The 13,899-nt window shown below is 42.8% G+C and overlaps 2 protein-coding genes across 11 annotated transcripts in view; one reads left to right on the top strand and one right to left on the bottom strand.

Annotated features, from left to right (window-relative positions):
• The window catches only part of SLC38A9 (solute carrier family 38 member 9), a 49,158-nt gene extending 47,325 nt beyond the window's left edge, over window positions 1–1,833 (bottom strand). The window contains exons 1-2 of one of the 5 annotated variants that reach the window (XM_027900181.1): window positions 1,781–1,833; window positions 337–446 (exon numbers count right to left, since the gene is read on the bottom strand). In XM_027900181.1, coding sequence (XP_027755982.1) covers window positions 337–371 — 35 coding nt within the window. In that variant the 5' untranslated portion in view covers window positions 372–446; window positions 1,781–1,833. Of the gene's footprint in view, window positions 1–336; window positions 447–1,371; window positions 1,580–1,780 lie in introns of those variants that run through there. The other 4 variants (XM_027900179.1, XM_027900175.1, XM_027900178.1 and 1 more) reach the window with 4 other exon arrangements.
• Window positions 1,834–6,274: 4,441 nt separating this feature from the next.
• The window catches only part of DDX4 (DEAD-box helicase 4), a 70,512-nt gene continuing 62,887 nt past the window's right edge, over window positions 6,275–13,899 (top strand). For 2 of the 6 annotated variants that reach the window (XM_027900171.1, XM_027900169.1), the window contains exons 1-8: window positions 6,480–6,653; window positions 8,091–8,154; window positions 8,441–8,515; window positions 10,363–10,440; window positions 10,645–10,737; window positions 12,170–12,241; window positions 13,252–13,332; window positions 13,632–13,712. In XM_027900171.1, coding sequence (XP_027755972.1) covers window positions 6,591–6,653; window positions 8,091–8,154; window positions 8,441–8,515; window positions 10,363–10,440; window positions 10,645–10,737; window positions 12,170–12,241; window positions 13,252–13,332; window positions 13,632–13,712 — 607 coding nt within the window. In that variant the 5' untranslated portion in view covers window positions 6,480–6,590. Of the gene's footprint in view, window positions 6,330–6,479; window positions 6,654–8,090; window positions 8,155–8,440; window positions 8,516–10,362; window positions 10,441–10,644; window positions 10,738–12,169; window positions 12,242–13,251; window positions 13,333–13,631; window positions 13,713–13,899 lie in introns of those variants that run through there. The other 4 variants (XM_027900170.1, XM_027900174.1, XM_027900172.1 and 1 more) reach the window with 4 other exon arrangements.

Here is a 13,899-nt window from a genome sequence, read left to right as displayed (position 1 = left end):
CCTGCAAGACTCCACATGACTTTCTGATGGTAATCTCAACAGGAGTAGACTTTCATTAATTCTCACTTGCTTGTCATTGTGAGTTTCTGCTTTTGCTGCCTTCAGGTTCTCTCTCCTGGATTCAAAATCTAAAAAGCATCAAGGAGCAAAGACAAGGCCATAGTAGATTTAGAAACATCATTGTAGCCACAGAATATTGGCTGTTCTGTGATCTAATCATCTTTTTACTGGATGGCAAAACCCTATTAGGTTGCTTGGACAATGAATTTAACAGTGCCAGTTTATGGCTCAGCTACTGACATTATGTATGCTGATGTTTTAAGACGGGACACCCACCTTGACAGATCATTCAGAGTTACAGGCCGGGCCATGCAAGAGCGTTACCAAACAGGTTTACTCCACAGCATGAACAAACTGTGTTCAGTTAGTCAGTCATCCCAGCCATCCTGTGAGCACAGAATGTGCTTAGCTGCTTTGTAGGACTGGTATTTATCAGAGAACCTCCCATAGTGGACAGGAGGAGGAAGGCAGAGAGTATCACTTCTCACACAACCTCTCATGCCATCATGGTCCTAGAAAAACAGCAGCTTGAGCACTGAGAGCTATTTACGCTTCAAATCTTATTTAAAACTGCTGCTCCTAAAAACTCACCTCATAGGCTTGGTTTAAACACCAGAATCCACTAATCAAAGTATTTCATTCAAATAAGGAAGATTATTGTTAGAAGTGCTAACTAGTGTAACCTGGTCTTCTCTTAGATTCTGAGCAAGTGAGTGGATGAATAAAGCTCAAGGCACAAATCTCATGTAAACTGCAGACTGAGCACATATAAAGTATCAGAAATAAGCACTACTTCTCAAGTCTACACTGAAAGACAAGAACCTGAGGAGAAGACAGGAGAGTTCCTCAGTTCCTCTTTTGGGGCAGTGACTCCTCCATCAGAAGGCACTGAAGGATGCTATACTGGTCCTGAAAGTAGTAGCATACATTAAAAGTTCCTTAAAATGGGGACAGTACGCCATCTCTCATGGTACCTTATGGACACCTTAGTTGGTTCATGCTTTCCTGCAACTGTGTTGGTCGAAGGTGAGTAAAAGTGTATAAGCAATGTAAGTTAGCAACTTCTTGAGGAAAAAGGACTCCTGAACGTACAAGCTGAACTACTGTTGAGCTTTTGTGTAACTCTGAACCAAAGAATACATGGTCACTGCCAAATGATAAATTTAAGTAAAATTAAGAAGAAATGGAACTTGTTTTGTCTTCAGCAGGTAAAGTCTGTATAATTAGTGTGTATGTATACATATATATTTGTGGAGACTGTAAACAAATACTTAAAAGAACATAAAGCTATCACCTTAAGAGCTAACTTATATTTCAAACACCATTTTTGCTTTTAGCTTAACGGGTCCTCCCTCAGGCCCGTGAAAACTGATGCAAGCATTTCCCTAACTCCACGGACCGCCCCAGGAGCTTCCATGCCGCTCCTGCACCTCCGACACTGCTCTGACGATCTGCCCGAGCTGCCGCGAATCAGACACGGCGTGGCTGGTCAGGTCCCGCCGCCGGAGCGGCTCCCGCCCGGCCCCTCCGCCCCGCAGGGACCCCGGAGCCCGCCCGTTCCTCCGCGGGCTGAGCCCGGCGGGGGCTGCGGGAGCGGGGGGGAGGCGGCGGCACCGCCGCACCACGCTCCAGAGCCGCTCCACGCCCCGAGACCCCCACGGCGGCTCCCGCAGAGCCGTCATGCCCCGCCGTGCCCTGGGCGCTGCCGCGGCTCCCGTACCTGCTCCGCTCCGGCGGCCCCGCGGTCCCGCGGCGGCGACAGGAAGCACGGCGGGCCGGGCGGGCGGCCCCGGACGTGCCGGGCCGCGTAGTTCCCGCGGCGGCTGCGCCGAGGAAGCCGCCCGGCCGCTGCGGAGCGCAAGGACTACGGCTCCCAGGGAGCCGCGGGGCGGGAGCGGCCGGCACTGTGTGTCTGCCCAGGCTCCTCTGTGAGGCTGTGGTACGGGATAAGCGTGAACCGAGCGTTGGAAGGAAAAGGTTCGCACTTGCCGGTGATGGCTGATGAGAGGCCACTATTAAAAAACAAAACACTATTAAAAAAAAAAAAAAAAGAACCAACCAACCAAAACAAAACAGAAAAGGAAGCTCACCCATTTTCTTCCATAGTTTTGCAGCCCAGCGGGGTGACAAAATGTGTGCGTAACACTTGCCCAAAACAAACCATGGTTTTCACGTGACTGGCTACGCACCTTCTGTGAGGAATTATGTGAAGTGGGCCTCCTGGCTTGCTTTGGGAGGGATGGAACTTACTGAGCAAAGGACACCAAGCAGACTAAACAAGACAGACAATCTGCCATATAATACATTTGAAAAATTAACTACTTTTAATCCTGGGTTGGTTTTTTTTTTTGTTTGCTTGTTTGCTTGCCTGTTGTATGGGTTTGGGGTTTTGTCTGGATTTTTTTTCTTTTAGTTTTTTTGTTTAGGGTTGGGGGTTTGGGGGTATTTTTGTATGGTTTTGGTTTGTTGGCTTAGTGGTTTTGTTTGGGTTTTTTTTTTAATTTAAATTTGGTACTACTTAAATCAAGTTGGGATCATTCTTTTCATAGTCGAAACACTGGTTAACATCAAACCCCAGGGATATTTATAGCTCATGCTTGGAAAAACTGCTGAATTGCAAGGAAGACAGCAGAGATAGCTTCCCCATGTGAGAACAGTGCAAAACAAGCTACACATAAATCTCACCCTGTACTTCCTGTTCAAGTGAAGCCCAAGCCAGATTGTGTGGCTAGCAGGAGGACTGCCCAACTGTTGTGCAAGAAAACTGCTGTGTAATTGAATTTCAGGCTGTGGATGGAAACAAGGCAGCAGAGACTTAACATCCTAAAATCCAGCTGCACAGAAGGTTGGTTGGACCAAAACTCTCATTTCTACGTATCCCATCAAATTCGCCATCATCTTTTGCTCTGAGCTACTCTTAGAATCCAACTGTACATTGTGGTACTTGGCCACTAGAAGATTTTAGTTGATGAGTCAAGTCTATCCAGCTGCTATCGCAGGAATTTGAAATGCAACCTTTTGTTGGTGCTGTGAAAGTGAATTAAACTGAAAGCCACAAAAGTAGAGTTGCGTGAATAACTGTTTTTTTTTCAGCATGCAAGTGTCTAGTCTTACACTTGCAAGCTTGTCTTGAAAGACATGAAAGCTGTCCATAGTTACTACTATAACAGATACATGATTTAATTGCACTTCTGTATTTAATAGCATTCTTGGTCACCCACTACAATCCTCAGGATTATGCCTAGGAAAAATGTTTTATTGTAAGAACTGCAAGTGAGCCAAGCAGAAGTGTAGAGATTCTTTCTGCTCCCTCCTGAAAACTGCTGCCACAGCTGACTTCACAAAAGGGTGTTCAGTCTCTGTCCTGCAGTGTTTGTGTTGTGGCTTTCTATTCTGATGACACCTTATCTTTTGGGCAAAGAGCGTCTCTTCCTACTTGCCTGGACAGTACAGTGTCTAGAAAAACAGAAACCAAAATTAATTAATGAATTAAAATTAATTTTTAAGCTCTTGGTAAATCTATAAGACAAAGAGAGTATTAAATGCAGCTCTTTAGGAAATTTCCACCTCACACTACACTGCATCTTCCTTTTATTGTCTTGAGGTATACTTCAGTCTGTACTTGCATATATGAAATAATAATAACATGCACAATTTTATAAAACTTAAGCATTATAGAACATTATACTACATGAATCAATAACTTTTGCTGTTGTTGCAAACAAGGGCATGGCTAACAAACTTAGTGGCTTTGCATTTTGTTAGATATAACTCCCAATTCCTTTCTGAAAGATACTATCAGGATAGATTTTAGGACGTAGAAACTGTGTTACACTTAAAATCTTGTTTGTAGACAAAGAGAAAGCAAGCCTTATATAAAACTAAAGTCAAGAATTTGTTGAAAATGTAACCAAAATCCCAAGTGTCTAATTATTTTTAGTCCAGCACTATTTCTTACAAAAAAAAGAGAAAGAATAATGGTGTATATGCACACGCTTACTTTCTACCCCTTTTTCTGCTGCTATGCCTGCCCCCACTCTTCTGCAGCCACTCTGGGTCCTGAGGTTGGGGGTTTCATTCTTGGATGGTAGTGAGAGGAGGGGACTTTACAGCAGATTGTCAGCATCTGGAGCCCACCTCTGGAAGGAATATGATGTTTAGATTGCTAGTTTCTTCTTCTTCACTTTGAGGGACTGCACTCACACTTGTGATTAATTCTTAGGTTTTTCTGGTTGTCTGAGGCTCCATATTACATTTGAAAGTACTATATAAGATACTGTTTAAATATCTTGGATTTTTTGTTCTGCTTTCCCTCTAGGTGACTCTGAGTGGGGCTCCTTGGGTAAAATGACCTGAAGGGAAGTCCCTAAACGATTTGTGCTGTTAGCAGCCTTAGTTTTAACTTCCCAAAGAAGCCTTCAAGGACTGGACATTGATTTGTTCAACTAATTGAAAAAATTTGTTACAATTATGTTCTTGCCATTCTCAAATTTCATCATTTGCCTTCTCCTGGTGTAGTGGAAAGTAATTTGGAGGGAGTACATAGTATCCTACAATGAGCAGGATCAAAGGAATAAGGAAAGAAAATAACTATTATCACATGACATCTGATTGTATCTAAAATTAACTGAGATCTCCTGCTATTGATTACAGATCCTCTACCTGACTGCATTCTTAGTCGTCCCCCATGTATCCCATTAAAGTTATTAACCTAAAATATATCTCTTTGAGTGAAAAAGGGAGTGCACAACATGAAGTTACTAGAAAAGCTGATGGAAAGGAGGATGAACAAGCTGAAAGCTTTCAGTTTGGCTTAGACATTCCAGAGTAGCACATCTGCCATTAGCCATAAATTTCTCAGGAGAACAGACACACTTCTCTTTTTTCATTAGGATGATCCAAAACAGAGCTTCGGTGCAATGAAAACAGTAGCCATTTTTTCTCACAAAGCAGCCTATTCTGTTTCCTTGTTTAGACAAAAAGATGGTGTGTTAAGGAGTTTGCACAGTGGGTGAAGTTTAACTCATGAGTCTGCTCATTTCAGGTGCTGCTTCAGGAACATGTGAATAGCTTTATACACTTTCCTAAGAGATGGTCCCATGGCAAATTCTTAATCCTTGGACATTGTATGTTTTGCTGAATACTTATGGAAAACTAATAACTGCCTGTAGCCATCTTTACTACTTGCATGAAGCACAGCATGATACATATCACCTAGTCGTGCAGTTTTAACCTCACCGTGGGACAGAGAAGCTGCTTAAGTTTCTTAACTGCCTTATCCTGTCTTGATGCTCCTGAAAAATGAGCGGTTAGAAAGGACAGGGCTTAACTGACAATGTTTAAGGGGAAAATAACCAAAGCATTAGTTCAGAGACCACTTTCCAAAATTCTCCAACTGCTGCAGGAATTTGACTTAGTATGCAAAGCTCCTACTAGACGTTCAGAATTCCATGTCTGGTGTGACTTCTCTGCAACAAAAGACAGAAGTTCTCAAACAAGTTTTTCAGGTAGTTTTCCTGATGAAGAAAATCTGTTTCGCACAGTGGAGCAGCTTAATTAGTATTATCGGGTTTATGAAATGGCATATACTTCCTGTATGTTTTTCTGAACAAGCATTGTTGGATTATTCCACAGCATGAAGAGAGATACAGAGAAGACACACACTGCACTAGCAGCTGAGAAGTGTCAGAGTACGTGCCACCATTTTAATAGATGTATTGAACTGGTGTGAGTCCATCAATATTCTCCTGCACTCCAGCAACACCTTCTAAGCCAGGAATGTATCTTTTTTTCTTTTCTCTATCAAGTCTGGTATTACAAAAAACGGCGGAAAAGGGGTGTTGTGCTTAAGTTTGGGGGTTTCTTTTATTTTGTTTTCTAAACATATTAACTGTTTAACCTAATTTAATGTTTTTTAGAACAAAATTTCAGGAAAGGTGTATGTGCTGTTAGTTATTATGCTAACGCTTGAAAAAGTGTTTGTAAGCAGTAAAATGATTAATGTCTTAGTTGAGGTTCGGCCAGAGTGTGGATTTCCCTGTTATCAGACGTTCGCCAAGCAAGTCCCGCAGGAACAGCTCTACGTGAGGGAATTCGGGAACGCTGAGGGAGTCGGGCGGGGCCGCCGTCAAGCCCGCGCGCCCTGCCGCCGAGCCGCGCGCCCATTGGTTGGTCGCGGGTCACGTGGATCACGTGACCAGCGGGCTGCACGTGTGCGGTGGCCGTACGAGGGTGTCGGTGCGCGGCGCCATCTTCTTTACTTGCCGAGCTCCGGCCGCCGAGGGACCGTGGTAGGACTGGGGTAGGGTGCCGCTCTTATGGAAGCGAGAGGCTTTTCCCGGGCAGGACCCCCCTCCCTCCCATCCCCACCGGCGCAGAGGCGCGGCTGGGCCGCCCTCCCGCGCGCAGGCAGAGTCTGCGAGGTTCGGTGCGGGGCGCCATTTTCTGTCCTTGTCGGACGCTCCGGAGTCGGGCGGGAGGCGGCTGCTGATGTGTTCTGTCTCTTGCAAGCAGGTCTGGCAGGGCACAACATGATTGAAGAGGACTGGAATGCGGAGATAGGGGACGAGGCGTTGCTCCCATCCCTTGAGAAGGTATGGGGGGGGGGGCAGCGGCGGCAATTGTTAGGCTATAGTGTGTTTGCTTCTTTTTCTTTCTTTCCTCCAACCCCTGTTCGTGCAGCCTGCATGGCTGGTGGGCTGTGGTGTCCCCTGTTCCTGTGATTCCTGAAGCTCCCGAGGAACTTGCCCTTAACTTGGTGCAGGAAAGACAGTGTGTTCTTTAACAAAGAGTAGCAGTTTCAGTCTCTGAAAATGTTGAGGTGCCTTTCCTCCCTGGAAGCTTCTGGGACGTGGTTGGTATGGGTGATTATTGTTACTCTTCCAGATGCTCTTTGCTGCCCCTTTACATTGGATTGTGAAAGGATGCATACTTTTTGGAAATAAAATGTCCTCATAAAACCGGCATTTACTAGTAACTTATTAATTACTGTGTGTGACCTAGGAACTGAGTACCTATGAGGATAGGCTAGTGGATCAGGATAGGCTGGAAAAGAAGTAGAGCTAACTTAGGCAGGGTAGAAACTTAAAACCGCAGATCAGTGTTGATTAGGAGTATTCCACTGCAGTTTTGTAAGTGCTGAAGGAGGTTGGTGGTTCACGTTACATGTCCTTTTTGCCTTCTGATGTTTTCCTCTTTTGTGTATACGAGGTATAGTGTTTTTCATGTAATATAAACTGAGAACAGATGGCTGGCTTTTGGGTATTAGTAGGCCACAATTTCTTGCACAAATCAGATTGGTTTGATGGTTGTTATTGCTGGCTATTGAACAGTGAAAGGGCAGCGTTGGAACTGCGTTATTAGAGACTTGCAGAACCATATCTCTCGATGAAGTTGTGGATTAGACGTGAACTGTAACTTCTCTCTCGAAGCCATCCTTTTAGCTGTTCTGTTTGCTGTCTCTTCCTGCTGGCAGTCACAGAATTGCTATTTCATTTTACCACAGGAACAAGTAGAACGTGAGTGACTGTCTCAGCTGTTCTCTGTTTTTCAGTTAATACAGTGCCTCATGTTGTTCCCAAATTTCATGGTCTTAAATGCAGAGCTGATGTAGAAAGGGTGAGCAGTGTACCAGTGTAAGGACTGTAGATAGGACTTTGAATATACTTTACAGTATATTTTTGCAAATATGGTAGGCAGCCGTAGGAATTTGCTGCAGCTGAAGAGGTTTCCTCTGTGCCAGCAGTTTGCTTGCTGCTGTTTTGTTCATGTACTCCAGTGCTCATTGTATACTTCATGAGCTTGACATCTTATCTGTATATGATGTGATTTCTGGTAACATTCAGATGCAAACAGTATGCCGTTTAGAATACTGAAATGTAATAAACTGAAGCGAGCAGAGGAGTGTGAGAATCTGCATTTCAGGAGGTGCAGAAGGCAACGTTTCAAGAGGAAGACATAGCAACTGTATCTGTGTTTATGTACTTTGCTTGACCTGAAGGTATCATGATATTGTGCTTTTTTTTTTGTAGGTTAGCTTGTTTGAAAGACCAAATGACCTCTCATCTGGATTCAGTCCAAGTGTAGGCTCATTCGGTATGTGAAAGGCACTTTTGACTGGCATTTGGGGGAGTTGATCTCTGGAGCAGTTTACAAGATTAAAGGAAAATACAGTATTATCATTGTGATATTTTAATATGTCCCCAATGGAGTAGAGAGAACATAATGAATATACTTTTTTTTTGACTTTCAGCCTTCATTTATTTACTTATTTACTTTTTTTACTATTTTACTTTATTTATTTGTTTATAGTACAATATATAACTTCTGTTGAGTCAAAGATAGCTATGGTTGTTAACTCAGTTATTTTTTCTAATTCTAGGTACTGATGAATTTTTGAACAGACCATGTCAACCAATGAGTAGTTTTGGTAAAGGAAGGAATTTTGCAGCCAAAGGTAACTTCCTTTAATGGCTGTAATTCTAATGCCTAGTCCTATATTATGTATTAAGTTTTACTTCTTAAGGTGCTCAGTTTTGCTGTATCAGAGCCAAATGAGTATTTGTGGCTTAGAGAGTAATTCAGGTCCTTATTTCTGCATAATGTAGGCACTCAGTGTCACCCCTTGGTTTTGACTGCACAACACATGGTACCGCATTGCATTTCCCAGAAGGCAGGACTCTAAATCTAAAATAGATGTTTTGTTTACCTCTTGCTTTGATTCTGTTTTGCCTAGGGAGGGGTATTTTTCTGATAGTTTTGTTGTAATATAGTATAAAAGTCAAGCTGAGTATTAGTACTCATGTATATTGTGTGAGGGACTGTATCAGTGCACTTCTGTGAAAGACCTGAAAGCTTGCTTTCTTTAGTATCCATAAAGCAATATTCAATCCCTGTCCTCATACTGCTTACAGTGGTGAGTGCCACACCTGTATGCAGTGCACCCTGAGGAGGCAGCTTGGCAGTAGTGCTGCATGTGCTTCCACCTGGTATGTACGATATACAGGGACAGTGGGAGCTGCTGGGTAATTCTCTGTCACGGGACTGGTTATAAAACAAGAAAGACTGAAATTCTAATCCTGGTCTGGGCTGGTTTATCCAAAGTTCTTACTGCAAAACAACTGTGGAGCCACTCAGTGTTATGTTTATTGCAGTGATTTAACCCAAACTGGCATCTAAGCCCCCACACAGCTGCTTGCTCAGTTGAAGAATAAGGACTAAGGAGAAAATTCTAGTCTAAGCTGACTGCTTGGACCTTGGACAACACCTAAAACTGTTCAGTATAAAATGAGAAATACCTTATTTGTGCGTATAACTCTTTACTCCCCTCCCCATTAGGGCAGTGATTAAGGAAAGGGATTAGAAATAAAAAATACACTAAATACTTGTCATTGCTGATTGAGTAAGCAATTCTGAGTCATGGAAAAAAAAAAAAAAGGAAGTTGGTAGATCTGAAAGGCACACTTTCAAATCCTATCTCTGCAGGTACTGGTTGTGAGAATTGAGAAGGTGCAAATGCTGTCAGTTGCCTTCTGACTGAACCAGAGGTCTGAGTGACAGAATCACAGAATCAGCTAGGTTGGAAAAGACCTCTGAGATGATGGAGTCCTACCTTTGAACCAACACTGCCTCGTCTACTAGACCATGGCACTCGGTGCCACAACCAGTCGTTCCTTAAACACCTGCAGGGATGGTGACTTTACCACCTCCCTGGGCAGCCCATTCCTATGCCCAGTCACTCTCTCTGTAAAGAACTTCTTAATATCTAACCTAAACTTCTCCTGGCACAGCTTAAGGCTGTGCCCTCTTGTCCTATTGCTAGTTGCCTGGGAGAAGAGACTGAGGCTCACCTGGCTGCAGCCTCCTTTCAGGTGATTGTAGAGAGTGATGAGGTCACCCCTGAGCCTTCTCTTCTTCAGGCTGAACAACCCCAGCTCCCTCAGCCTCTCCTCATAGGACTTGTGCTCCAGATACTTCACCTGTCTTGTTGCCCTTTTTTGATTTGCATCTGCATCAAAACTGAAGAATTGAATGTTTGTTGCATATATGTGTGTAAAGTGAAATACTTACATCTGATGTTTGATTTATGTCTTCAAATCATACAGGAGAGCAGTACTCTTGTCAGACTTTCTGGCAAAAAGTACTTTTTGTCTTCATTGTTTCATGTGTTTAGGCAAATGACTTAGTTATATTATACTTTTTCTGTGGATTTATGAAACAAGGAATGAGAAGAATTAAAAGATGCTTGACCTGCACATGTGATACTAGGGAAACTAAATTACTGTGTTCTATACTGCACTGCAGGTGTTCAAGAAAGAAACATAGAAGATGCTAGTACACAAAATAGAGGGTCTAAAGGATTCCGTGGTGGCTTTGGACGAGGTAAGAGTAAGTTTTTTTGTATTGATTAGTTTGTAGGGGAACAGCATATGTATTGCCATTCTTTCTGGGTTTGCTCCCTGAGAACTACCAGTACAAGGGTGAGTGTTGTGAAATGGCTTCTGTTCTTCATCCAGGTAAAAGGCACTTGATCTGCACATGCAGAATTGGGCAAACTAATTTATTGTGTGCTGTGCTGTACTGCAGGTTTTCAAGGAAGAAATGCTGTAGAAGGTTCTAGTACAAATACAAAAAATAAAGGGTTTAAAGGATTTCATGGTGACTTTGGACGACATGAGAGTAAGTGTTTGGTTTTTTTTTATATTAACTGGTTTGTACAGGAACAACATACATTTGGCCATTCTTTCTGGGTTTGCTTGCTCCCTGATGTGGCGGTTTGACCCTAACTAGGTAGCAGGATATCCACCAAGCCGCTTTCTTACCCTACCTCTGCAGAGTAGCAGAGGAGAGGAAAAAAAACCAGTAAGGAATTCATGAGTATAGATAAGGGCAAAACAGACTCAACGTAGGGAATAAAACTTAAATTTATTACTACCAAGATAAAAATTAAGAGAGTGAGAAATAAAACAGTCTTAAACAAACACCTTTCTCCCCCTCCCCTGTTTTATTCCAAGTTCTCCCTCTTCCCCCAAGCAGTGCAGGGAAACGGGAAGGGGTTTTGTAATCAGTTTGAGTCCACCCTTCCAGCTGCAGTTCTTTACCAATCTGCTGTCCTGTGGGTTACTCCTCCTCTGGGCGCAGGGGAGATATTTGTGCCCCGATGGTTTTCTGTGGGCTGCAGGGGGACAACCTGTGTCACCGTGGTCTTCACCACAGATTATAGGGGGTCATGGCTCTGAGTCCTTCCCCTGCTTCTGTGGGGTCCTTCCCCACGGGAAACAGTCTTTGCTGGACTTCTCCCTGTGGGTCCATCCACCCCCTGGGCAACAGTTCTCTTCAATCTGCTGCTCCGTGGGTCATTCTGGACAATTCCTACCTGGGAAAACTTATTTCTACATGAGTTTTCCTCTCCACGGGCCACAGGTGTCCTGTAGGACTTTACTCTGTCCTTTTACCAGTTTCAGCGTGGTGCTCTTCCATGAGCTGCAGGGGAGGCAAAATCTCTGAACCCCAATGATCTTCCACCAGTGGCAGGGGTCTCAGCTCTCAGTCTTTCCCCTGCTGGAGGGAGAGAGGGAGGCCCTCCAGGCCTCCACAGCCTCCTGCTGTGACCTTGGAGTCAGCTTGTTATCCCATGTTCTCGTCCTCCAGGCTGGAATTTATTCTGTTCAACAACCTTCTCTTCCTCTGGTCTTAAATATGTTATTACAAAAGCACCTTTTCATTGGCTCAGCTTTGGCCAGCATCAAAGAAGTTCCTCCTGGAGCTGCCTATCATTGGCTTTTTTTATAGGGCAGTGAAACTTCTAGCAGCTTCTAACTGAAATCACTCTATAGTCCCCGTGAGCTATAAAACTGATGACACGTGAGAACTACAAGTACTAGGGTGAAAGCTACAAAATGACTTTTGATCTTCAGCTCTGTGGCTGTGTTGTGGAACAGGAGTGGAGTCTTTAGGAAAAAGTATCACCTTGAGTATAATACAGCATAAATTGGGGTTAACAATCTGTTGGGACTGTTGCACTGCAGATTTCTTGGGGTAAATATTACTGGTTTTAACTGTAGTATTTCCTTATACTAACTTTGTACTCTATATCCACTACACTGTCTAGATGGGCAGAGGAACATACCTCAGTCTGGAATTCTTGGCTCTACAGAAAAAGGAATGTTTACAGATTGTGCAGGTAAGACGACTTAATGTGAAGGAGTGAGCTTTTCAGATTTGCTTTGTGATGATTTGTGGCAATGCTGTACCTTGTTAGCTTGAATGGGTCTTTGAGGAACCTAATCTAATGGATGGCATCCCTGCCTGTGTCAGGGAAATTGTAACTAGGTGATCTTTAAGGTTCCTTCCAACCTAAACCATTCAATGATTGGAATGCATTTTCAGAAGTAATCCTTCATATTTGAAGAACAATTGATTTGCCCCTATATGGGTTAGTTCAAGCGAAGTTTTTCAGATTTTTACTTCAAATAATGATTTTTAGGAAGTGTTTATAGAGGCAACATACTAATTCTTCTAGTGGTTGTAACTGCATCCTTAACAATGCATCATTTAAAAAACCAAGTTACTATTTTACAAAACCAGCACAGTTTATTCTTTCAAAAAATTCTTGACCATTTCTGCAGATTCTGGTTTGATGCCCGCTATGGTAGGAAAATGCTAGGTTTGTTTGACTGTGCAGATGGCAGCGTTTTGTGCAGGGGAATGAAGATGAGAAGTTCTGCTATAGACTCTCCAAGAACTGTGAAGTAACTCACAAGCTGTATGCAGGGTCTGTAGTATTTGTGGATACTTACATCTAGACTGTTTTTGCAGTGAGCCTTTAAGATGTGAGTTTGGCTTTTATTTCTTTAAGTAATTGTTTTGGAAAAACTCAAATGATGAGTAAATTGGTATTCACCAAGCCTTGATGAAGAAGGAGCCTCAAATGCTGTGGTAGGAGAACTTCTTGATGTCATGTAACAGCAGATTCTCCTTGTCATTACAGTATGATAGACCAGCTGAATCCTTTTTGGCAACGAAGTATTTAGTCTTTTTTTTTTTTTATCATATATTTAGGTAAATCAGTTATATTTTTCTCTTAATGGAAATTAATAAGGAATTAGAAGAAAATTTTCCAGATAAAAGGTGCTTCATCTGCACACGTGAAATTAGGCAGAATAAATCATTATGTTCTATGCTGCACTGCAGGTTTTCAAGAAAGAAACGTTGTAGAAGGTTTTAGTACACGAAATAGAGGGTCCAAAGGAATGCATGGTGGCTTTGGACAAGGTGAGAGTAAGTTTTTTGTATTGACTGGTTTGTATGGGAACAACATACGTTGGCCATTCTTTCTGGGTTTGCTCCCTGAGAACTACTAGTACAGGGGTGAAGGCTATGAAATGTTTTCTGTTCTTCAGCTTTGTTGTGGGACATAGATGGTGTCTTTACAAAATGGTATTACTGGAAATAATACATCATATGTTGAAGTTAGCAAAGGGTGTGTTGCACTGCAGATTTCTTGGAGTAAATAGTACTGGCATCAATCATGTTTCTTTATACTAATTTTATACCCTGTCCATTACTTACAGGTAATAATAATGGACGAAGGGTCATACCTCAGTCTGGAAATCTTGGCTCTAGAGAAAAAGAGGCATTTACAGATGGTGCAGGTGAGACTTTTAGTATGGGGGGGTGAACCTTTCAGATTTGCTGATTGGTGATTTGTGGCAGTGCAGTTCCTTCCTAGCTCTGCTAAATGCTGTTATTGCGATTCTCCTTATTAAGAGCCTTTTGCAAATGTTAGATATATTTTTTGTATGCCTGCACAAGACATGTTTGTAACTTGTGTGAATTTTA

Source organism: Empidonax traillii, unplaced genomic scaffold (genome assembly GCF_003031625.1).
Source record: "Empidonax traillii isolate 1590-97213 ecotype Southwest subspecies unplaced genomic scaffold, ASM303162v1 scaffold714:size326938, whole genome shotgun sequence".
NCBI lineage: Eukaryota > Metazoa > Chordata > Aves > Passeriformes > Tyrannidae > Empidonax > Empidonax traillii.
The sequence above is the reverse complement of the archived record's forward strand: the minus strand, read 5'-3'. Positions and strand labels throughout refer to the sequence as shown.